This window comes from Panthera onca, chromosome C1, assembly GCF_046562875.1.
Source record: "Panthera onca isolate mPanOnc1 chromosome C1, mPanOnc1 haplotype 2, whole genome shotgun sequence".
NCBI classification, from domain to species: domain Eukaryota; kingdom Metazoa; phylum Chordata; class Mammalia; order Carnivora; family Felidae; genus Panthera; species Panthera onca.
In genome coordinates this window covers 156,644,902-156,671,882 of record NC_138346.1, presented here as the reverse complement: position 1 = coordinate 156,671,882, position 26,981 = coordinate 156,644,902, and the positions used below count along the sequence as shown (strand labels likewise).

The window sequence follows — 26,981 nt, the reverse complement described above, 5'->3', positions numbered from 1 at the left end:
CATTAACAACATCATCTAGTTGCTGTTAACTTATTGGTCTTTAGTACTAAACATAAAATTCCTAACATAAATAACTTGTAGGGATAACTCTTCCATCTCCAGAGAAATGTTAGTAAAACTGACATTGCTCTTAAATTAGAAGCTTGTTTTCACTTGCATTTAGCAGTTACACTTTCAAATCCTAACTATAAAATAAACTTGTGATGATCAGATGTTAAAGAAATAATTTTATTAGAATCAAGAGAAACAAAACTTATTCTCCACTCCTATTCCACTCCTTTAAAAAGAAAAAAAGAAACCTATTTTTAAATGTTGCTTCTCAGCTATTTAGAATTAGTTTTTCTTAGTATGTATATGAATGGGTAGAGACTGAGGAACCATACAGAGTGGTTCATCTCTAGTGCTGCTGTTCAGTATGAGGAAGAGAGAACAGGTAAAGAGAATTTTTAAAGGAAGAAATGAAATGATTTATTAGAATAAAATAAAGACATCCAGCAAAGGACCTTTCTCTTTCCTCCTGTTCTCTATATCTTGCCACACTTCCTGACCCCACAGAAATAAATACAAGAGTCCTATTCCTATCTGATATACCAAAGTGGGTACAGCCTGCATACTAACTGCTTATTTCTATACTGAATACACATTAAATTCCTAAAAATTTAGAAACTAAGACCTCTCTCTTTCAGTATACTCTACAGTCCATTTGTAACATATCAAACATTTCAAAGGGTCCTTGGACTGAACACCATAATAACTCAATAAATATGAAGGAAGCAGTTAAATTTCTGCAGTGCTGACTCTAATGTATAGACTGCATGGCAGCTTTTTTAAAATACAGCAAGCCCAGAGCCCCTGGGTGGCTCAGTCAGTTAAGCGTCCGACTTCAGCTCAGGTCATGGTCTCACGGTTCATGAGTTCGAGCCCTGCGCTGGGCTCTGTGCTGACGGCTCAGAGCCCGGAGCCTACTTTGGATTCTGTGTCTCCTTCTCTCTCTGCCCCTCCCCTGCTCATGCTCTCTCTCTCTCTCTCTCTCAAAAACAAATAATCATTAAGAAAATTTTTTTTAAATAAACAAATAAAATAGAGTAAGCCCTACAAAAAACAGCTACAGACAATAAACAGAATTTTTTTTTTAATTTTTAAAATGTATATCTCAACTAAGATCTTCCAGAAATATAAACATTGATTAAAGACACTGGCACTAATAAATACAAAGTATTTTTACCTGTGTTTTTCAAACATCTGTAGACTGCTACATAGCAGGATTTAAACATAACTTCCATTATTTAGCCACTGAATTGTTTTTAATGGGAACTTATCAAGGCACATCCAATGGTGTAAAAGGAGCTAGAGTGTATAGCAAGTACAGGTGCCACAAAATTATAAAATATTAGAGCTAAAAGGTACCACCTCAAGGATAAGTGCAACTTATTCATCTCACAGTTGGAAGGAAATGAAGTTCAGAGAGATTAAGGGACTCCATCATGTTTGGCCAGCTAAGTAAGGGTTGAGAAACATGCCAGTGTCTCTTGCTTCAACAACCTACTGCTCCTGAGCACAACAGAAGAAAATGAAAATTTGGGGGTGGGGAGGTTCTTTTTTAAATCCCTTATAATATCTTTATGAGAATAAATTTTATGTTTGATTTTTTAAGTATTTTCTAGTTACATAACACAAAGAACAGGAAATGTAAATCATGGAAAGAAATAAAGTCCCTGTAATTCCAAGATCAAATAGTTACCACTTTTTTTTTATCTTTTGGGAAAAATAAATTATAAGGTACTATACGCTGTAACTCAAAAAGCAGGGGAATATAATAATATGAATAATAAGAAATTTCTTATTACATGAATAAACACCTCACTATTCTTCTAGTAGTATACTATATACTATATTCTTCTAATGAAAGGTTCACTTCTAAAAGACTTTTGAAAAGATTTATAAACAGGGGATTATTTATGCAAAAAATTCTTTGCTTTAAAAATTATCAACATTATCCTTAAGATAAGTCTTTAAAAGCCAAAATCTTTTAAAACTATTTCATTTACAAAAAAGTTTATAGAAACATCTATTACATGAATTATCAATCATGGCAAATATTTTTATATGGCCCAAAAGATCTCTGCTTACGTATACATTAAATATACGGCAGGGCCCCCACAGACCAATCAGTCTGATAAAATCTAAAAACCTGACAGGGGCACCTGGGTGTCTCAGTCAATTAAGTGTCCAACTTTGGTTCAAGTCATGATTTCTCGGTTCATGAGTTCAAGTCCGCACATGGGGCTCTGTGCTGGGAGGCAGAGCCTGGAGCCTGCTTCAAATTCTGTGTTTCTCTCTCTGCCCCGCCCGGCTCTCACTTTCTCTCTCTCTCTCCCTCTCTCTCCCTCTCTCTCCCTCTCTCTCCCTCTCTCCCTCCCTCTCTCTCTCTCTCTCTCTCTCTCCCTCCCTCCCTCCCTCAAAAATAAACATTAAAAAAATTAAAGAAAAAAACCTAAAATCCTGATAATACCAAATGCTGGGAGGATACAGAGCAACAGAACTCTCATTCATTACTGATAGGAATACAAAATAGTACAGCTACTCTGAAAACAGTTTGGCAGCTTCTTACAAAACTAAACATAATCTTACCATAAGACCCAGCAAGTACAAATTTAGGTATATTCCCAACTGATTTGAAAACCTATGTCCACACAAAACCTAAATGCAAATGTTTACAGCAGTTTTATTAATAATCACCAAAATCTAGAAACAATTAAGATGTCCTTCAATAGGTAAATGGATAAACAAACCATGATACATCCATAAAATGGAGTATTATGCAGAAATAAAAATGAGCTATCACACCACAAAAAGATATGGATGAACCTTAAGAGCATACTACTCAGTTAAAGAAGCCAGTCTGAAAAAGATTCACAGTACATGTGACACTCTGAATAGGCAAAACTATGAAGACAGCAGAAATATCACTGATTTCCAGAAGATCAGGAAGAGAAAGAGGTATGGTAGAATAGGTGAAGCAAAGTAGATCTTTATAGCAGTAAAACTATTCTGCTGTAAAACTATGACATAGCAATGGTGAAAGCAGGGCATTACCCATTTGCTTGCTATAACCCATAGACCTTTACAGTATAAAAAATAAACCTTAATGTAAGCAAATTTTTAAAACTCTTCTAGGAGGTCAGAAATGCAAACTGTGACAAAAAGGATCTAACTGTGCTGCAAATGCATGAATAACATCACAGAGAGCAAAAGGAAAAAGTCCTGATCCAGGTAACTCTGGAAATGCATGGTATATGTAAAGCTAAAAAGTCTTGCACATAAGACCTACACTCTAGTTGAGAAACTTATCTCCCATGGGAATATAGGTTAACAATTCTGATACTATTGTATGTACATACTAGAACCAAAAAATTAAGTAAATGGGGCGCCCGGGTGGCTCAGTCAGTTAAGCGTCCTACTCTTGATCTCAGCTCAGGTTTGTGAGTTCAAGCCCTGCATTGGGCTCCATGCTGGACATAAAGCCAACTTAAAAAAACAAAAAAAAAAATTTAATAAGGGCAAATGGAGAGAGCCAGCTTTGTCCCTGTTGCAGTGAGCATTTACAGATAAGCAAGGGGAGGAGGCTAGAATGATCCATGTGGTAATATAACAGATTAGAGGTAAAGTCAAATTATAAAACCAGGTTTAGCTTGGTATAGATACAAATGACTACATACAGATTTATGGATGTGTGTATAGATATGCACATACATTTTCTTGCTTGATCAGCTATGACAGCTCAATAAAAGCAACAAGTCCTCTCAGCAGCAATGAGCACATTTAGTACCCAAATATTCGTTTCCAACACCATTCTCCAATAAAGGGAACTGGGGTTCCTTAGAGAGACAGCTGATTCTGGGACTAGGGCAGGAAATATACAAGATGAGTCTGGAGTATTCTGAAGTGCCAGAGAGTAAGGAAGTGCTCAAAAACCAAACACACCAAAAATAAACCATCTTGATGATGCACAGGAACCAACAGAAAGGTTCCCAATGGCCAAAGCTAGAACAATTTAAGCAACAAAGTAGTACTAAATTATAACCCCAAGTATAAAAACAAATATTTAGGAGTCCATACTGACATAAATAAGTGACTGAATAAGTCAACAAAAGAGAAAAAAATCTCTCATGCAGAATTCCAAATAATTTATGTAGATACTTTCTCTTCAAGTTTGAGCTGTGCAGTGACTTCTTTCTAAAGAATAAAATATGGAAAGTATGGAGAGGAGAATAACTTTACAGTGAAGATATCTGACAAATACTACTTCAACCAGATGATGAGTCAACATCAACTATAATAAATCATATTAATAGTATAGTATATACATGATAATAATGGCACTTCACCTCTATGGTTTTCCTCCCATCCACAACTCTAGTCTAATCATGAGGAAAACAGGAGACAAATCACAATAGAGAAGTATCTATAACACCAGACCAGTATCCCCCAAAACTGCCCAAGTCATCAAGACAAGTCTGAGACACTGCCACAGTCAAGGGAAGTTTAAGGAGACACGAAAATTAAATGTAATTGGTATCCTAGATGGAATTCTAGAACAGAAGAACAGTAGGTAAAAAGCTAAAGAACTCTGAAAAAAAAAAATGTAGACTTTATTACATATATTAATAAGAATTTTATTTTATATGGTTAATCATAATGCATCCGTTCATGAGTTACACTGTGCTAATGTAAAATGTTAATAAAGGAAACTGGCTGCAGGGTATTATGGGAATTCTCTGTACTTTCTTTTTAATTTTTCTGTAAATCTAAAACTGTACTAAAAATTAAAGTCCATTAAAACATATAGGAAAGGGGTGCCTGGTGGCTCAGTGGGTTAAGTGACCGACTCTAGATTTTGGTACAGCACATGATCTCCTGGGTTCGTGGGATTAAGCCCACATGGGGTTCTGAGCTGACAGCACAGGGATTTTCTTTCTCTGCCTCTCTCATGCACGTGCCACACTCTTCCCCTCAAATTAAATAAACTTAAAAAATATACATAGGAATATTTTAGTTTCTTCCCTGGGGTAGTAACATTTGAATACTATACCCTCAAGACTGTCATGTAGACTAAAAATAAAAACCATAATAATAATAATTTAAAACTTTTATAAGGAATCAAGAGCAGAAAATGCCTAACCTGAGAGTTAGAAAACATGGAAAAAGTAGCAACTCCGCCACTAATTTTGAAATCTTGGACATGACTCATCTTTTCTGGTCTAAGATTTACACCTATAAATTGAGAGAGATAAAACAGCCTCTGAAACCATTATCCCTACACCTACTGTAAAGTCATAGAGTAAATCTCTTTTTCTTGGTAGCTCATAATATTAAACAAAGAATTCTGTAGTACCTCTAATTTCAAAGAGAAAAATAAAAGCCAGGTTCAATGACATGGGCGATTTCCATAACAGCTCTGCCACTTCTACTAAAGACAACTGGTCAAGAATCCAGTTGAATCCAAAACACTAAATGATCCATGATGGGCAACTTCTGATAGCCTACACTGCCCAATAACCTCTGTTCCGGAAGATATCCTTCCAGAAAGGATGGCCAAGGCAGACTTTCCCCGCCCCCAACCAACCATTTGTTCCACCTGTAACCAACAATAATTTTACCAGGGATGAAAACCTGACCCAGGGAAGCTGATCTACTGTACAGTCAATAACCAGGCCTTCTGTTACAGAATGTGAAGAGGATCTAGAGAAGAAAGGTCAAGTAGAGGAGTTGGGACCAGGGGAAACCTAGAGGAAAGATCTGCCATTTGCAAATCAAAATTATAGGGGAGAAAGTGAGCAAAAAACATTAGTAAAAAAAGAAAAACCAGTCTGTACTGCACAAAGAGAAGCATAGCTAAGAGAGTATAATCTTTTTAAAAAAATTTTTTAATGTTTATTTTGGAGAGAGAGAGAGAGAGAGAGGGCACGTGCAAGTGTAAGTGGGGGAGTGGCAGAGAGAGGGGGAGACAGAAAATCCAAAGCAGGCTCCACACTGTCAGCACAGAGCCCGGCATGGAGCTCAAACTCACAAATAGTGAGATTATGACCTGAACTGAAATCAAGAGTCGGATGCTTAACTGACTGAGCCATCCAGGCACCTCTGAGAGTATAATCTGAAACCAAAAGATTGCAATTTCACAAGGGTTGGCTAGGCTTTATTTTCTGACCTTGAATATTCATAAGATTGCCTACTATTTATTTAAAATAACCTTTTATATTTGATATACTTTGACTGGGTTTTCTAATTCCTGCAACCAACAAGCCCTTACTAAAACAAGCTCTGACCACTGTGACTTTGCTTATTCCCCGCACCAGTTTTAAATTACAGTTCATTACTAGTTGCTGGAATTTAATAAACTTGTATTCAAACTGAATATCATTTGAAGTCTCATACAAAGGCTTTCACAGGGAATTTTTTTTTTTTTTTTTTGAAAGAGAACAAGCGAGCATGAGTGGGGAGAGGTGCACAGAGACAGAAAAAGTGAGAGAATCCTAAGCAGGCTCATGGAGCCTCATGCGGGGCTCGATCCCGCAACCCTGGAATCATGACTATGACCAGAGTCACAGGGAATTTTTAAAGGAATATATCAGTATTTTTTTAATCCACATATTTGTAGCCTTCAAGAAATTGTGTTTTTTTTCCTCCTTAAAGACTCTAGGCTTCTTGTAATAAGAAACCATAAAAGATGACTTTATAACTGGTTCCTAATACCTATTTCTCTAAATCTATTCAATAAAATTCTTGAGTTTCTTTAAGAATTCAGGAAGCTGAATGCAACTGACTGTACTGTGGTTAACATTATAGAAGTTGTACAATAATCTAGAAAAAAATCCTGACCACCAGTCAGATCAAGATTTACATATTTTCTCTAGAGTTTTAGATTACCCATTCTAAGAAACAATACATTATAACAAGTAAAAAGTTGCCCTTCTATTCTGTAATTGCAAATACATAAAAATTTCACATAATAGAGACAAACCAGTAATCTCTAGTAATAAACTAATATTCTACAGGGCAATATACCTCAAATATAGCTAAAGAATTTATCTGTTAAGCTATCTGTATACAATCATCTTACAATAACTTCAAAGACACAGGATATGTCTTGTGTTTTTAATTATTTCTAGCTTCTACTCAAAATTATGAGTTCATACAGAAAAAGCTAAATAATATCCCCTATTGAAAATCTTAAATAGAACAGACACATAAATAGGCAGGGACACACATTTTCTTTCAAGTCCTTCAACTCAATAAAGATAACCCAAACAGATTCTTACCATTCTGTTGCTTCCTAAAGCCTACTGTCAAAACTCTAGATTGACTGTAAAAATATATTTAAAACTATACAAAACATTCTGATCATACCAAACTTATAAATTTATTTTGTAATACAACCACTTTCTCTCTTTGGGGTCTGGTATTAACTGAGCTTACATTTTTTTTATACAGGCATGTAAAAACATTATCCTACCACCTGATAATGTGTTCAGACAACCAATGTGATCATGAGGCACACCCTTCTTCCCCAAATCCCCCACCATACCAATTATCTCTCCACAACTCCTGAGTTTAGTGAACTATGTGAATGATTGTCACTGATTCAACATTTCTTTTGAAAACTTAAAATCTAGATTTTTTAAGTAAAAAAAAGGAAATAATCACTAGTACTAAATTTTATAAATTCAAAGTATTAAAAGTTCAACTAATGGTATAAAAAAAACTCTACTATGAAAAGCATGCTAAATTTTTCTCTGACATTTTCAAAGCAGGATAAGGTTTACATTTCTCCAAAGATACATCAACCAACAGAAGGACATGGTTCCTCCAAAGAGCTTGAGTTCTATTGTACATGTTGCTATGATAATGCACACAAGGAGCAATCAGTCAATCTTGGGAAGATAGGAAAGAATTCTCAGAGTATAGAATTTCTAAATTTAAACATCTTACTCCTTTTGCAGACAGAGAAAGGAAGATAACCAGGGAGATGGGGTAAGAGTGGACTAGAGCAGGCATTTAGGCATATAAGAAAGCCTCAAGTAAAAGAATATAACAAGGAACTAATAATCTGTTTAGAATATCGAGAAACAGTAAAAGAATGTTTAAAAATCGTGCAATAATTCATTTTACTTTCTTAAATTTTTTAAAACTTTTATTCATTTTTGACAGACACAGAGAGACAGAGCACGAGTTGGGGAGGGGCAGAGAGCAAGGAAGACACAGAATCCAAGCAGGCTGCAGCCTCTGAGCTGTCAGCACACAGCAATGAGGGGTTCAAACTCACAGACCACAAGATCATGACCTGAGCTGAAGTTGGACGTTTAACTAACTAAGCCACCCAGGCCCAAATAATTCATTTTAAAGAGTAGATTTTATTCTAAAAACATTTATTCTAGCTACACTGTAGGAGTCCATTGGGGAAATAGTACACTAGCACTGCAGAAAGTAAGTTAGGAAGCATTTCCAGTAATCCAGAAAAGAGATGACAGAGATGACCTAAATTTAAGAAAGCAGCACTGAGAACAAAGAAATAAAGTTGAATCATAACACTGGTAGGAGAGGAGGGTGTAGTGAAGAAGTAATTGAAGATTACTCCTGTTTTTCCAGACTGGGCAAGTGAAAGATACAATTAAGTGAAAAGATAGTGTTGAATATTGGATGTGCGCGAAGGAAGCAATGGTAAGTTCAATTTTAGACATGTTCCATTGAGTTTACTGTGGAGAAAGCAAATGGATATATCTTGCAAGCAGTCTGAAGCCTAAGAATAATCTGATTGGAGATATATACATTTGGAAATCCATCAATATAGAAATGATAATTTAAACCACAGCACTGTGTGAGAATATCAACAGAGAGCATACAAAATAAGAAAGAAGTCAATAACCAAAGCTCAAGCAGTGCCAAAAGCAAGGGGAAGGGCAAAGATATATTTATATATTCATTTGAATTACAGAAATCAAATCATGTCCAATTTTTTTTTAACAGATAAGAAAACTAACAACCTCAGAAGTTAAAAACATTTACCCAGCATCAAACTACCAGCTGAGAATTCTACTGGAAGGAGACTGGGATGTTCCTCAAATCTAGTTCTTTTGCAAATAATCTACAAATAAAACTTTTAAAAATATTAAGATTCTAGATTAAATAAGATAGCATTTTAAAGATAAAAACATTATCCAGTCATGAATGGTGACTTAAAAAACCTTATAAAACATTACATTTGGTTCATTTAACTTGACTCTTCATATCCATATATATATTTTGAAATGTTTATTAAGAAGATAATTCAGGTGTTGACTATAATCTTTTTCAATGGCACTTTCCACTCTCATTGCCAGTAAGCTATTAGCATGACCCTTTCTCTCCAACTGAAAATTTAATCATAACAAAATAATTCATGGCTTTATATTCTGATAACTGTCAGTTAAAATAATATAAAAAATACATTTACAATTAAGAGGAATGATAATATAGGACAAGTGAAAAGAAGCAAACAACAAAAGTTGAATCAGTTCTCCAACTTCACATAAATGGTAAAAATAGTACCAGGGAAAATAAATTTCTGCAAAATACTTAACATTTACAAGAAACTACATTAGACAGACAGTCATAAAGAAAGCATATTCACCATAGCTTTCTGAAATATACTACATCAAATTTGGCCCAGCCAAAAGACCTGAAAGGAAAAACAACTAAAATCTAGATACATTACTCTTTCATCTTTTAAGGTTAACACTTGAAACCTAGTAAACCCTGTTTCGTATCTTCTTATGCATCACTGTATCTTGTACCCATCCTCATGAAGTGTATCTGAACCAGTAACCCAATTTTTACTTCTGCTCAAACCATAGCAACACTTCATCAACACAACTAAAACAATGTCAAGTCTCTTTTACCCTCATTCTTCAATTCAAATTGGTATTATTCCAATTTCTCTGACTTCAGCTTCTCAGAAAAAAAAGCTACTTAAACTAATGTTTTACTAATAAGTAGAAACTAGTCCTCACTGTCACAGGAGTGTCAACAAAAATAATTTCCAAATGGTCAAACTTCAGGCTGGGGTGAATGTCATAAGAAGAAAACATACCTAAGTGCATACTGAAATCAAATCAGAAAGTTCCACTTTCAATCATGACAGAAAACAAACACTGAATATCCTCTTGCCAAACACAACTACACAACTGGAGAAAACACAGAAACAATTATTGTTAGACAACAGACAATATGTAGTGCAGGACTATGACCTATAAGAGAGAACAAACAAATAAGATAAGCCACACTATGATCACACTTTCCACATGGAAGTATCATTAGTACTGCAGAACAGGAAGCTGTCTTGCTGAGCAGAGAGAGAGAAAAAAAAAGAGTGTTTGGGGAAGTGAGGCAGCTGGAATTTGTGGGACAGAGCACCAAAGAGGAAGAAGCAAAACAGAAAAAGACAGAAAAACACCAAATATTTGTGTAAGGGTCCCCTGGAATCTTACATGTACAAAGCTGCACATGTAAAACATGAGATTCCACAAGACCAACTGTTTTCATGAGGCTAGAGTCTTCCTTCAGGTTTCAACTAGCCAGAGTAAAGACCTTTTTAAATGAAACACCAGAAAGGCCATGCCAAGAAGTAAGGCTAAACTAAACCTAAAATACAGGCTACTCTGGACATCCCCCTAACACAGCTAAAACATAAACCTTAATAGGATTAAGCATATTATCAAGTAAATTAACTGCCTGTCAGAACAAATTTCAATACTTTTAAAGAAAGAGAACAAAATCCAGACCCTCAGTAATATTTGTATGGTGGACATCTGAAATATTTTAAGTATGTGAAAATGAATCATAACACACTACAGATAATTCTGCCTACTGAGAGTGCCCTGAACAAATTGCTCAGACTTTTCTCATCACTTTACAAATTTCTCTATGTTAAAATCAGAGATTAAAGAGAAAAGTAGAAGCAGCTTTCCATGACAATGTAAAAGAAATAGCGGTACACAGACCTCACTGAAGACACATACTTCACTGAAGAAATAGAAAAGTCACAAAACAGATCTTCTCATTTATTACTGAACATTGTAATATCTAATGACATGAGTCATCAAAGAAATACATATATGGTATAGTCTGCTCACCAATTTATAAAAACACATCATTTTTAGAAGTCTATTTATTTTGAGAGGTGGGGGGGGGGGGGTGCAAAGATAGAAGGGAAGAGAGAATCCCAGGCAGGTTCCGTGCTCAGAGAGCAGAGGCCAACTTGGGGCTCAAAGCAGGGCTCAATTTCTCGAACCATGAGATCATGACATGATCCAAAATCAAGAGTCAGACACTTAACTGACTTGGCCACCCAGGCACCCCAAACTTTTTGAGCTTACAAAAAACTATTAAAATCAGGTTCCTGCAACTAACGGCTCAGCTTCAATTAGTCTCAAATACTAAATGGGTTTTACTGCTGAGGTGCCTGGGTGACTCAGTCGGTTAAGCCTCCGACTCTTGATTTTGGCCCAGGTCATGATCTCACAGTTCAAGAGTTCAAGCCCAGCATTGGGGTCTGTGCAGATGGTGCCTGCTTTGGGATTTTCTCTCTTCCTCTCTCTGTGCCTCTCCCCTGGCTCACACACATGTGCATGCTCGCTTGCTTGCTCGCTCTCTCTCAAACTTTAAAAAAGAAAAAATATGGGGCACCTGGATGGTGCAGTCGGTTAAGCCTCTGACTTTGACTCAGGTCATGATGTCATGGTTTGTGAATTCAAGCCCCACATGGGGCTCTGTGCTAATGGCTCAGTCTGGAGCCTGCTTCAGAATCTGTGTCTTCCTCTCTCTCTCTGCTCCTCCTCTGCTCATGCTATCTCTCTCTCAAAAGAAACAAACATTAAAAACAATTTTTTTAATAAAAAAAAACCAAAAGGGTTTTGTTGCTAATGAGTACTTATTGCCATGTATAAAGAAACAACTGTTGTTTCTCTATCCAGAATTTAGATACCTGGTAGCTTATGTAAGCAACAGCCTCTAAACCAAGCAAACAAGAAAACATACAATTAAAATGAACATCTCCTTGCACTAATGCTTATCTATGCATTCAAAGAGAAATTCTTCAGTGCATCACTCAAGAATCTTGAGACATAATTCTGACAAGCCTGGTTATTCTGATTCTAAGTTTAAAGAGAACAAAAAGCACTATAGCACTAGAGACAACAAAATGAAAGTCAACAAAAATGAAGAAAAGAAGAAAATTGTAAGTTACAGAATTTGAACATAAAAAAGAAGCTAAATTATGAGAACATAAAAAGCAGAGAAGTGTGAATCGTTTCACATAAGCTAAAACAGAGATATTCTGGCAGTGATGCCAGAAAAGTATCACTACATAACCTCTGTCAGCAAAAATGACTCTGAGTCAAGAAGAAAAAGGTAAATTATACTACAAACACACTCAGATTACAACAGAGAATCCCTTTTGGAAACCATTCACATCAGTTGAAATAAAAGATGTTGATATGGAAAGGAAAAAAACAAAGAATTCACTGATTATTTCTTAGTCAACGGCATACTCCTCTTACAACCAAAAATGTTATACTAAGGACATTATTTATCTCTCTCCTCTCATTAATCTTGTGCCAAACTACTGGGGCCAATCCAGCTATTATATTCCACAGTCTTTTCCAATTAGTTGAGAAGGTACACCACGCATGAGTTTTCTCTGGTAACCTCTGACTTTAATATACTTAAATGCATTCTAAACACGCCCCCCCCAAAGTATTTTTTTGCAAATTATCCAAGTTCTCTTTTTAAAGTCAAGCTGTAGCATAAGTTTTATACCCCCAATTCATACAGGGCAATTATTCTTCACAGATAAACTAACAAAATGTTCTTTAAAACAATGAACATGAAAACATTTCATCCAATAAGTAAAACAGGTTACTTACCAATAATGCTGATTCTCTGACAGATAAAACCAGATAATCATGATTATGCAATTACAGAGCTTAAACTCAGAGCAAAGAACTGTAAAAACTGAGTACCTAGCACCTTCTCCTTGAGAGTTCTAAACCTAGAAACCCGAAAATCCACGGAATTAAGTCTTTACTGGATGAGGTAAACCAGGAGTAGTTCAGACTATGAATTAGAATATGGGAGTTCTTTATGTACCTATAGATATCTGCCTCTATCTTATGTCTGCCAATAGTTCCTCATACTTTCAATAAATAACTTTAAAACCTTAATTGTGAGTTAGGAAATGGGGACTGTATAATGCCACCTATGCTATCTACTTCTGAGTTGGAGTGTCAAATGAGAAATTCAGTGAAATCACTTGGTACCTTATGAAGTATAACACAAATATAACATTATTTTATCTAGGGCAAGATGGCTCCTCTATTGCTTTCTAAGCAAAATCGATCCCTAATCCTGGAGTTTTCTGGTCCCTTGAAAGAAACTTAGACAAACAGTAAAAGTAGTCTCACAGGAAGTGAATCTACAAGACCTCATGAGGATTTTCTCTATGCAGCTTCTGAAACCGATGAAGATATCAGAAGATTGATCATAAGCATAGTGTAAAAGAACATATTGTAATTATTTAAAGTATATTAACGTTTTCAGAGGACCAAGTTTAAAAATACAATTCCTATAAATATTCTAATATGGCTTAAAAATGTCTTACCTAGAGACTACATAAGCAATACTCTATTTGATAAACAACTGGCTTATTCTTAAAACTTTCATTATCTAGAAACTTGAAAATTGGTATAAGCATTAATAATCTTATCAGTGAGTTAACCCTTTAGAAAACCTCAAGAATCCAGAAACTCTTAATCTGGCTTTTTATCCTCTGCCTGTTCATGAAAAGTTGTAAGATCTTTAAATGAAGCTATCCAAGGCCCTTCGAATATAAATTTAAGTGTTCTTGTACAAGGAGAATACAGAGAGAAATTCAGAGACAACTGACCAAATCACATTTCCATTCAAAAATTTATTTTCTAGTGGTTGCCTTGTGAACTGGGAAAAAAGCTCTGAACATTAAAACCCAGGACCTTCTCTATACCTGCTCTCCCTAGAACAAGAACTTCAAATCTAAGACACCTGACTCAACGCTTCTGATTCAAAATCCACAAAAGGTCAATTCTCAAAAAGAAAAGGCAAATCATAGTTAAGTACATGATCTCAGTCAGTCTGGCTATTAGGCCAAAAAGGTAGTCACCAGGTATTACCTACCACTTTAACAGAATCCTTCAATCTTGAAGATCAGAGGATTTTGAGGTAAAATAATATTTTTTTGATTCCCCACCCACTACTCTTTGAGAAAGCACATCTAGTAAAATAATCCACAGCTGGAATCTTGCCAGAAACAAAGATAATATTCAGTCCCCCGTGCTCATAGTTTTCCATTTGGAAAAATAAATATATAAAAGCAAACTGTGGGTTTATATGCTAAAGAAGAGGGATGGCATCTAAAAAGGAAACAGGGTAAGTACCCAAAATGCCCACAAATTCATTTCTCTGGCCTATGGCCTAATTACCATGAATCAGGTCTAAGGCTAGGATTCTTTGTTTTTTTTTTTTAATGTTTATTTTTGAGACAGAGACAAAGCATGAGTGGGGGAGGGGCAGAGAGAGAGGAAAACAGAATCCCAAGCAGGTTCCAAGCTCCAAGCTGTCAGCACAGAGCCCAATGCAGGGCTCAAACTCAGGAGCTGTGACATCATGACCTGAGCCAAAGTCTGGCACTCAACCACCTGAAGGACTCAGGCACCCCTAAGGCTAGCATTCTATACACAATATCTTTTCAAACATTTACAAACCATTTCATTAGATGACCTTATATGTGATATCCTTGCAAACAAGACAGATAAATTATAGGCTAAATGGTAGGATAGAAGGTTACTGATTAAATAATCAATGTTAACTTAGAGAAGAGTTGTAACTCGAATAAAGAGCTATGTCCTCCTGGCTCCAAAGAACTAGGCCATACTGAGTGTTTTCTATCAATAACATATTTTTTAATCTGGCCATCAGGAAGTACTCATTCCCTACTGGTAAAGACAGTCATGTGTAATCTGAGCAATGCCCAATTCCCAGTTTCAAAAGGAAGTTGTCTATAGAGAAATTTACTAGCATGAAGAGAATGAGAAAGAAAAACAAAGTATTTGATACAGTATAATGTGTACCTGGGTATGCAGTAGAATATTCCATCTACCCCATTTATCTTTTTTTTTTTTTAACCCCAAATGCATTTTCAAATGCAAGAAATTAGCTTGAGACTTCAAAGCACTAGATGGGTATCACGATGCTATCTTTTACAATGATAATTTGGGTACCAAAAAAAAAAAAAAAAAAAAAAAAAAAGGCCAAGACAAAAGGCTCTTGGCTCTAGACAAAAAGCATTTGAAGAAGGATCTTACTGAAAGAGATTGCATCTAACATGATCAAACACCCTCTCTCAATTTTCTTTAAATTATCTCTAACCAAGATGCTAATCAAGATGCTCTCACTCTCCATCTCACTTCTACCAACATGCTTCCTCCAGAGGGAAAAAACATTGAAAGTGAATTGTCAAAAGATGCTATCTTCAAAAGACTGGAGAAAGGCAACAAACCAAAAAAGAATGATTTCTTTTGCCCAAGGTCACCCAATGAGGCATTAATTTAAAAATACTGTCCTAATAAAGCATCTACCATCCAAATTCCAAAGGACTTTGTACATCCTGAGAAACCCATGAAACTGTATTGGTCTCATTCTCAAAGGGTTAGGAATACGGAACATCACTTTTTAAATATTAAGACCACTATCTTTACACAACTGTTTTATAAACATCATCCTTCAGAATTACTATCAGGAGAGCTCTAACAAAAAAAGGACCATAATGAGTTATGAGAAAATACTTCCCATCAATATTCTAGCTAAGTCTTGGGGCACCTGGGTGGCTCAGTCGGTTGAGTGGCTGACTTCAGCTCAGGTCAATGATCTCACAGTTCGTGAGTTCGAGCCCCCCTTGGGCTTGCTGCTGTCAGCTCGGAGCTCACTTCAGATCCTGTCCCCCTCTCTCTCTGCACCTCCCCCACTCATGCTCTCTCAAAAGTAAATAAAACACTTAAAAAAAAAAAAAAACCAGCTAAGCCTTAAAAAGAGCATTTCTTTGCCAAAGAAACAATAAAAAACAAAAAATTAAACTAATGAGTATATTTTGTAAAAATGCACACTTCTTGAGTTTTTGGTCTTTCCCCAAGACATATGTTCTTCCTCCTTGTGCCTCCAGATAAACAATTCTGGTTTTAAAAACTGATGAATAATACCAATGGTAAGAACTCAAATTATCTGAAATTGAAAAAACCTCACTTAGTTGTTTTTCTCTCAGATTGGACTTCAAATATTTCAAATACATAAAAATGCTAACAGTTCCATAAAAATAAATGAATAAAATACTCACATAAAATGACCTCTATTAAATCAATATTAAAATACTATTTATAAAAAAATTTTTTCAGAAAACAAATCTATGTTAAAAGGCCACTAAATTATCATACACAAATGCAACCTATCTATAATGTATGGCAAAAAATTATTATGTTCCACAACCAGGATTTGATACTTTGATCTGATACATACCAGAATCTGGCAATTGTCACAACAAAAGCATTACAAAGTTTCCTCAAATTAACATTTTTACATAGCCTATATAATGTGATAGCAATTCAAAAGCATATTTTGTAGGGGCAAAAGGTGATTTTTCTGTTGTTGATCATGGTGTTTACAGTAAGCACTGTTCGCCGTTCATCAACAGTTCCTTGCACGATTACTCGGAGTTAGCTCCAATTTATTTGTGTTATTACCCAGAATACTTTGCCTTCAAAACAAAGGCTAAGAACTGACAGTATTTTAAGATAGTCTCCCCTTATAATTCAGAGTCAGGAAAAATTTGTCTCAAATGCTTTATGTAAACTATGCAACAGACTAACTTGCTAATATGCTAATTACAATATACAATTAGCTGTCATGGTATTAACAGTAATATCTACTCTACAAATCACAAGTCAAAGGTAATGCATAAAGTACATTTTTTAGTCAAAAGTTTTAATTGGAAAGTAGATATAAGCAACTAAGATAAAAGTGGATTTATAGCCTGCCAGATTTCTCTTAATCTATATGATGTCTAAGCACTCGTTAATTCTTCTACACTGCCTAGAAGGCCTAGACACTTCATAAAGTTCTGCGACTATAAATCAAAGTGTACTGTGATAAGTAAAGATGTTTCCATTTTACAAATTAACTGAAACGGTATAAAACTTATTAATAAACAAAAACACCATCAACCATGGCTTCCACATGTCTTTTCTAATTAAGATGTATGAACTATCAAAACTAGAAAACCATATTGTCATTGAGAAGAGTAGTAAGTTGAGTTTTAAAGTCTTTTTTTGGAGCTTTTTTAAGAGTTGAGATAATCATTATGTTAAACCTAAAATTTAAGCTAAAGCATTAATTTCAGCTATAATAAAAATGCTATGAATAGACATTTAAGAATAGATACTGAAAGCGTGGGGAATAATAAACAAAGCAGAATTCATGGTTACCATATTTACACATACTCTTTGTTGTGTTTCAGTGCCACATGATCTGATTCAAAGTAATAAACATCAGGATCATCATCTTCTTCTTCTGTATTGTGTGGATTGGCACTCTCTTTGGCAGATGGCAAATGTCCAATATTAAGTCTTGCCTCTGAGGGTGGCTTACTTAGTCCTTCACTCCCATAATTTCCAGAGTCACAAAATATTCCTTTTTCATTCTGAGAAATTTCATCAGGATTTGTGGGAGATTCACTTCTATTATCACTAACAGTTGCATTTGTTTCATTGGGACTAAGATTATTCTCCTCAAATTGTCCATTTTCTCTGCAAGGAGAATTGTTTTTAGTGGGACTACCTCTGGTAGGGGCTGCCCTTCGTGGTGAAGTTCTCAGAGTATATCGATGTTCTTGAGGTTCTGATAAAGACATCATTTGAGCTGAAACACAGTCTAGAACAGAAGATGATTCTGGTTCTCCAGAGACTGGCATACTCTCAAGACTTGTGTCCAGGGCGTTATTGGTGTTTTCATTACACTGCTCTTTTGAGGCACTGCTATCTCCCACCACATCTACTTCCTCCTCAGAATCCCTTAAGGATGACTGAATTTCAGAAAAGGGACCTGTAGCTGGCTCAGTAGTCAGCTGATTAACATGTTCCACAGGCAGGCAGGCAGTTACTATTTTGTGGTCCTCCAACTTGACCTGCACTTCTGAATTTGTGCAAGGCACGTTATGGTCTATATAACTGTCGTCCTTCCTACTATCAAGGAACATTGAAGTGTGGGTATCCGAATCCCCATTTTCAGCTACTGACTTTTCCTGCAACACATACGAACCAGTGCTATTTTGTTTAGTGTTCCCATCAGGCTGACAGTCGTCATAGTTTATAACAGCTGAATCGCTGTCATCAACACCATTGACAGCCAAATAGCCTGCGATTTCTTCAACTACTGTAGAATTAAGTGGCCCTTCCTCACTGACATTCACCTTTTTAATTTCCCTTTTCTCACAATCATCCAGTATAAGACATCGACAAGCTCGTTTAGTCCCTTGGAAATCTGCATCATTGTCCACTACTGTATTCCTCTCTTCTACCGACTCCTTGTCTGATTTTATAGGTGAATCTTCTTCTGAACTGTTTGGTGCTTCAGATCTAAGACAACGCTTAATTCTTTTTAAAACTGGTGAAACAGGTTCTGTTTGCCTTCTCTCACAATTTTCTACAGCCTGCCTTTCTATGTTATCTTTTTCTGAAGAAGAAAGTCCTCTTTTCCTAGGGCTTACCCATGATTCTCGAGTACTTTGCTGTTTTAAATCAGTAGTTCTTCCATTATTATTTCCTTTCTGAATTTGCACAGGCTCTGGTCTCTTCTTTGGTGATCTTGATCGTACTTGAGAATGAGAAGAGATTTCTTCAGGGTGAGCAATGCTACGATTCCTTAAAGTTCTACCACAAAAAGATTCATCCAAGCCGTTTAACCCCACTGTTGATCTTGTAACACGAGTAGATCGGGAAGCAGCCATACTATGGCAAGTCCCTACAATACGGTCATCATGATCCACTCATTGGGAAACCTTCAAAAATGTAAACAAAATAATGAGAAAAAGGTAATAGTTAATATACCTAAAACAAAAGCATAAAGCTATTAACTTTTAAATCCAAGTATAGCCAATATTAATAAATTACGTGATATAATTTCTTTTATTAACATTTCCAAAAATGATATTAATAATAACAGCTAACAATTATATGGTACTTAATATGTTCCAGGAATCATTCTATATGCTTTACATACATTAACTCATTTAAGTCTCACAACAACTAAGGTAGATGCTATTACCATCCCTACTTTACAAATGAGGAAGAGGATGAGGTATGTGTATAGTTTAAGTAATGTATCCAAAACCATACACAGAAGTGGCAGAGCAGGGCTCTAGAGACCATGCCTTTAACCTGCCTTGCTGTTTATCTGCTTTTCAGATACAAAGGCACAAAGGGCCCAGAGAAGAGTTACCTCAAAGACAGGATTTCATCTTGGTTATTAAAATAATACCTACGAATTTATATAGCAACAATCACAAAAACTATCCCAATCATTTCTTATGTTTTCTCAAAACATTCCTGGGAGGTAAAGTGGTAGGCTCAGCTCTTCTTAATTCACTCTTATTAAAATGAGTTTTAGGTCAAATCCTCTGATAACAAACTATGTGACATCCAAAAACTTTCGGTTGTAACCAGCAGATGAACAGATATCACAATCCTAGCTTGCAATAAGCTAAAAGCAAAACAGAGGAAAGCCAAACCTCCCTAGTCTCTAGAAGTACAGCCATAAATTAGCAAGTGAAAGGAAGTATTCTGAAGAGGATAGAAGAAAAAGGAGAAGCCCCCCCAAAGCAAATACTGCATCTAAGAAATAAGGACAACACATTCTCTCCTTCTTTAAACTCCTGTATATACGTATATGCCACAGTTTTAACTCATATTGGGAATGAGCTGGTTTTCTGATGTGGATGTTGGGTGTGTCTAAGATAGAAATGCAAGGGAAATTGAAAACTGCCCTGATTGATCTATCTGGATAAACTCTTAAGTGGTTATTATTTTCCAAAGGTTCTCCCATAAAGCAGAATAAAGGAACTGTTAACATTTCAAGTATCCATTCTTCTGCTCCTCTTCTGTTTAGCTTTCACAAGATAATTTGCCACTTCACTGCTTAACTTCCAAATGGGGGGGTAGGATGGATACAGAAAGAAGCCAGTAACAGCTGTAGTACATAGTTGCATAGTACCCTTCCCCCTCCCTTCCACGCTTCCCATAGCTCCTCCTACAAACCCTCCCAATGCCGTTCTACCTCTCCCCCTGCAAATCAAATACAATCTCTCCTTTGCCTCAACCAGAAATGTCTAACAGCAGAACAGTTATGAAGAACTACAGAAGCCATAGCAACATGCTACCACATACCAAAAAAAAGAAATATTAAAGGGAAATGTCTTCCTGTTCCTGACTGCTGACAAATGTATTAAGTTTCCCAAAAATATGTAAGCTGATTGAGTTTAGTTTTGTTTCACAGTAAGGTATACTTTTAAATTTTTAATTAACAGTTTTTAAAAATCTTACAAGACTCACAAAACCAGCTCTGGAATTAGAATATGATAATTTGTTCTAGAGAGTTATACAGCCATCGCATGAATAAGTAAAGGACACCAATCAGAACTTAGAAATACATTTCACATAGTAAACTTCTCCTATTTTGGGATTCATTAGAGGGACGTGATATGTAATTCTCTTTTGCTTAAATCTTGTCATGAAGATTACAGTCTATTTTAAATCACAGGTAATAAATATTGAATGTACCATAAATATCCACTTTTAATTACAAAAAATATAAGTTAAACTTCAAATGATGCTCCAAAACAGCACAAACTAAAAAAAATATTAAAATCAATTTATTTGTTTATACACCCAAATCTGGAGCTCTGAAATTTGAAGGTTACTAGTTTTTAAATATTAATTACCTATGTAAATACACAAAAGAAACTTAAGTTAATTTTTTAAACTTTACAAAATATAATGCAAACATCTTTAACGCAAATTTGATTACACTCATGATTTATGATTCAAAAATAATATTGGCAATAGTAATATTTTATATAAAAAAAGAATTTGTTAACCTTTACTTTTTAAAAGGTGATGCCAATTAAAGACATATAAACCTCAAATGATACCCATAATAGGCACTCCTAAGCCCTTTTCTTTCCATAGCAATCCAAATGAAAGCAAAATTGCTGCCCTGTCATTATTAATAAAATAAACCTATTATTATTACTCAGAGTTACTTGTAAAGAACATATGTATAATATTTCATATTATTAGTATTATGTATGTATACATAATATATATAATTATAAAACACCACCTATAATGAGGGCCTATTTTATTTCTTCACCATTTCAGTGATCAAAACACTAATAAATATGAAAGATTAAACCTCTTTTTGTTTCTTCTGATCCCTAAAAAGCATTCTTATTCCATTCAACAACTACAATAAAGTCCATTTTATTTACAGTTCTCAAATCCTGTGCTATTGAGCCATATTTAAAGCGAACCTGTTTTATAACAAGGATAGTTTTGGTACCTCAAAATCTCACAACTCAAAGTGTGGCCTAAGAACGAGCATCATGGGCATCTCTTGGAAGCTTGCTGGAAATGCAGAATATCAAACCCTGTCCCAGATCTACCAATTAATCAGATTCCCAGGTGATTTATATGCCTGCTAGTATTTGAGAAGCACTGCCTTAGACCACTGCATCCAGACAGTATTCTACTAAAATCATATAGTCATCAGGTTCAAACTAAATTAGACCTATTTATAATATATCTTTTAAAAGTCCTTATTTGATTCTAGAAATAATAAAGCAAGCAAGCAAGCTATGACCACTTTGGTTAAAGAAGTACAAAGTAGGACTCAATTGCTTGCCTGAAATTAACATATTGTATGCACTTAAGGTAATAAATTGGTAAACATTCTGAAGATTAAATGAAATCTGAGCATTCTTCCCTCTGATAATTTTTCTTCTAACTTTTTTCTTCATCTTTTCTATTCTGGATAGGCTTATACAAAGGCACATACTTTCTATAGTTATCTAGTAAGTTGAGTGCAAATTTCAATTACCAAAAAGGGACTAAAAATGTCCTGACCATCTCAACCAAGTCTTAACATTGTTTCCCATGTTTAGCAAAGTACTATAGACTTAAGTAGTTATTTTCCTCATTTTAGCTATATAATATAGAGTTACTGAAGAAATTCAGTGAACAGGTTTGGAGCACAAAATTGTATTCCTGCCAAATATTAAATTACTAAGGGAACAGAAAGGGACTTGTTTATAAGCTAAGAATCTCAGAAAATAACCTTGCTAGTTAACTAAATAGGAGGCACATGGTGAAAATCTTAGCCAGCACCCAATTCAATCACTCTTGTTTTAGAATTAAGGGAAATTGTTAGTTAACATATTCCTATGGCAAAACTGAATCTAGCAACTAGAATGTAGTTCCTATATTTTATCTACCAACTAATGAATATGGCACTTTCTAGAATAGAGGGAAGAGAATATGATCAATCACCAGAATTAAACAGACTCTTTTCCTCTGACTCCCACCCTCAAAGCTCTTATCCTATTGGAGAGCACATCAAGGACAGTCAACCAAATTTCAGCCTGTCTACTCATATTAAACCCCAAATCCTACCTATACGTCTAACATCTCACCCATTTATTTGCTGCTGAACTATCTTCCCCGAAATTTGAATCTACTTTTACCTCAAATCTAACTGTAGGATCCTGAAACAGTATCAGCAGTGTTTCACATCATAAATGTCCAGCCCCTGTGATCACATCTGCAAACTGCATCAATATGAACTAAAAGGAATAATAAACATTAAATTAAAATGGTCCACCTAATGGAATACTACTCTATCACCCACTTATAAGAAATCTCAAAAAGGTATTTAAAAATAATGCATATAACCTTTTGCTCCACTATAATTACCAAAATAGTATGGTATGGTGCATTTTGGGAATTGAGGGACTGGCAATCCTCCATTAACACCAATGTTCTAGCTGATATTTACTATCACAATATTAAGTTTTATTAATTGAACAATTTTTACCAAACTGGTCATGATATCAAACCAAAGTGAAAGGCAAAAACAAGAACAATTGATCAGTGTTACCATAGGATTCTTCTGTCTAAAACATAAACACAAATTGTTTAGTAATGGTTCAGACTACCCTTGTCATACAATTCTACGACAAATTTCTTCAGTTGAGCAATTATCACTATAAAGTTAAAAGTAGGAGAGTGAAACCCGGGGACCCACCTATGGATTTCAAATTAAAGTTCTTAATATTTGCCTTTTTGAAACTATAGATTCTATTATATACTACCTCGTACAAAGGGATCTCTTCTTTCTTCCCCATTAAGAGAGATGGATATAGATGACAGATAGATACATAGATAGAAAGCTGAATGAATACATACTTAAAAAGAAAACCGGTGAGAAACAGAAATCAAGCAATTTCATAAAGCCCCTTGAATCAAAAATACCTAGGAGTCAAAGATAGGTATAATACTCTAGAGTTCCAACATACTTAGGCACTTCGTTTATACCCCTAACGGGAAGAGTGGGAAAATATTTCATCCCTAACCCATTGCCTATAGCTCCACACTCCTATGAACTGCCAGCCAGACTATACAATTTGCCATGCAGACATACAGAAATATAACAAGTAACCATCCCCACCAAAAAGAAAAACAAAACAAAACAAAACTATAGTTGTCTTCACTACTGCAAAACTAAATAACTTACCTGAACAACCAAAGATCTATCATTGTGGAAATATTATCTTTTCCTTATATCCTGAAGGAGTTGGAGCTATGATCTAGAATAGAGCTTAAGCATCAGGGTTTCAGACTCTCAGCTTCAGCCATGGAGAATACTAGAACCTCCTAAATTCCTTTCGTTAAAATAAAATAATAAAAAAAAAATTAAAGAAACAAATTAACTTATGCTAACAGATTTACCCCACCTATAATAAGAGGAAATAGTAGGTAACAGAGTATCTATTCAAAATAACATCTTTGATACTTCTTAGTAACTCCATAGTCTCAGAGATACTAAGGAACCACAAAAGAATTTTTAAAAACCAACAAAAACAAATCAAAAAGAGCTTGAAATATACCAAATCCTTATAACAACTCATTATTAGTTTGCATCAAAATGTGACTCCATTCTTTCCTAGAGTCTACAGCAATATTTTTTTGAGGTGACCCAAAGACTGCCTTTAACAAGATATAATTAAGAATATATAATCTATTACTCTTATTCTAGAGGCCTTCCCAAGCTTTGGCCTCAAATATGAAAAACTGGGGACTGAACAACAAAAATAATGTAAGTTATGCACACCAAAGAATCAACTAAGTCTTCAAATATCCATATATGGTAACCTTGATGATTACTTAAGTGCCCTAAGACTCTATTACAAAGAGAAACTTTATTATTTTTGGCTTATGGATTTTCAGTTAGGACAAAAACAGTAAGGATTTTCTTTTAGTAAGTACCCAGTTGGCCAGATATTTTAATTAATCTAATTACACTCCATTTCTTGGACAGGCTGGTTAATTAAGAATTTTACTTTATAATAATGTATTATGATATCCTTTTCAGAGAATCTTGCTAAATATTATTATGAGTGCCCATTTAGAAAAAAGAAAGAACACAAGAAAAAAGACTAGCAATGTTTATGACAGATTGTCCCTTTATTATAAACACGAAAATAAATATTCTAAAAGTGACACTATTTTCAGTGAAGGATTACAATTTTAAAACTGATACAGTTAACAAACCTTGTAATCTAGAGTTACTGCCTACTAAATATAAAAAGATTACAGTTTTAATCAGCTAGGAGATCAGTACTAACATCTAATATCTACAGATGCAACCTCTCCCAAATGTGCCCTGTAAATTCTTGAAAAACACAAGGTAGGAAAAATGTCTAAACAAAATCATTTAATACTGCATTAAGAAATATGCTAAATTAACAGGAAGGTGCACAGCGCAAACACAATCCTACAAAAAGTAACCCTTGACTTGAAAATTCACTCTTCTTACAACAAAGACTCCAACTGCCAACTCCTTTATATCCAAACCTGAACGCCTTTCACAAACATAGCAAAACATTACATTCTATAAGTATGTGGTGGGGGTGGCAATCATCAGAGGCAGGATGCACAATTTAAGATGTGTCTGAGTATACATGGACACTCCCATTCTAGCACTCTATTCAAAGTTCTAGTAAGCCACCTTACTACCCATTGTGGACTGGGTGTTCACTATAGGAACCTCTTTTGTTATGATATTTACCAGGCAAGGATATCTGCAACTGTCATTTCACACAAGAACTGATACTTACAGCTGAGTTCTACCAGTATTAAGATACACAGGATTACCCAGACGTGTTTCTTAAAAGCCTGATACACTGAAAAAGAAATTTTGGTCAATGGCTTCTACTAACTAAAGCCCACTTGGCCTTAATTAAGATTACTTATTTTCTTACCTTTTTAAAAGTGTTTTTCGCCTAGTATTTGATTCCCAAGCGTCTGTATTTATTTGTCATCACTGTTAATGTCCATGTTACATTGAGACTTCAGGTATTAATTATTTATATGGATGTACTAGCACAACTTGGTATCTGTGAAGGGAAACCACAATATAGTCACTATGGATGTGTTCCTGTTTACAGATTTGTGGACAAAAACGGTATTTCCAAACACTTAGACAACACACTGCATTTTCTATCAATTTCACAAATAATTCCTCATATTAGCCTACAAAATATGTGTTATCTTCAATAGACTAAGATGAGTTGCTAACAATCTTACAAATGCTTCTCAGAGTACCCACATAAAACATTTCAAAATCTAATTCTAAATTAAAATTCTTACAAATTTAAGAGCTCCTTAGATTCCTTTTCTGACTACTAATGAAGACATACCTCATTTCCCAGAAGCCTATAATTTGCTCAGGGATTAATACAAAAGAATTTTTCATATGTGTTTTATAATAGTATTAGGGAATAGGGGCACCTAGGTGGCTGAGTTGGTTAAGCATTCGACTTGGCTCAAGTCATGATCTCACGGTTTGTGGGTTAGAGCCCTTCATTGGACTCTGTGCTGACAGCTTGAAGCCTGGAGCCTGCTTTGGATTCTGTGTCTCCCTCTCTCTCTGCACCCCGCCCCCCAGCCCCCACCGGCTCATGTGCACGCTCTCTCTCTCAAAAATACATAAACATTAAAAAAAAATATTTTTAAAGAATGCAGTAAAAAAGATCATGACTTTCTCTTAAATGTGACTTTAAAACATTCCATATCCTCTAAAGTAATGATTTTGTCTTGTTTAGATTATCCCTCTATGAATAGTTTGTGAACATTATTTTGGAAGTAAATAGAAAATACACGTGACAAAATAAGTGAAGAAATAAATCAAGATGAAGCTATCCAAACATTCCCTAAAAGTAAGCTTCTTAAAAACATAAGACTTATAGATTACAACTCTGAGAAACACACCAATGTGTTTATAATCATGACAAAAAGCATTATGTAAAACTTTAAATCATTTCAACCAGTTTATTAAAAGAAAAACATGAGCTACAAAAAACTCATTCATATATATCATAGAAATAAACCTATGAATATCATTCTTAAATGATTTACCATTGTGTGCCATTCCAAATTCTTATGTAATAAAAAGAAAGAGCAAAAATCTACACAGACGGGCACCTGGGTGGCTCAGTCGGCTAAAAGTGTCCGACTTTGACTCAGGTCACCATCTCG

General features: G+C 35.1%; 1 protein-coding gene across 7 annotated transcripts in view; it reads right to left on the bottom strand.

Moving 5' to 3' along the window:
* Positions 1-26,981, bottom strand: part of ZZZ3 (zinc finger ZZ-type containing 3) — a 107,863-nt gene that overhangs the window by 40,593 nt on the left and 40,289 nt on the right. For 5 of the 7 annotated variants that reach the window (XM_078451769.2, XM_060625830.3, XM_078451768.2 and 2 more), the window contains exons 2-4: positions 25,706-25,840; positions 23,959-24,106; positions 17,616-19,171 (exon numbers count right to left, since the gene is read on the bottom strand). In XM_078451769.2, the coding sequence (XP_078307895.1) occupies positions 17,616-19,120 (1,505 nt within the window). In that variant the 5' untranslated portion in view covers positions 19,121-19,171; positions 23,959-24,106; positions 25,706-25,840. Of the gene's footprint in view, positions 1-17,615; positions 19,172-22,909; positions 23,009-23,958; positions 24,107-25,705; positions 25,841-26,981 lie in introns of all 7 variants that reach the window. The other 2 variants (XM_078451765.2, XM_078451767.2) reach the window with 2 other exon arrangements.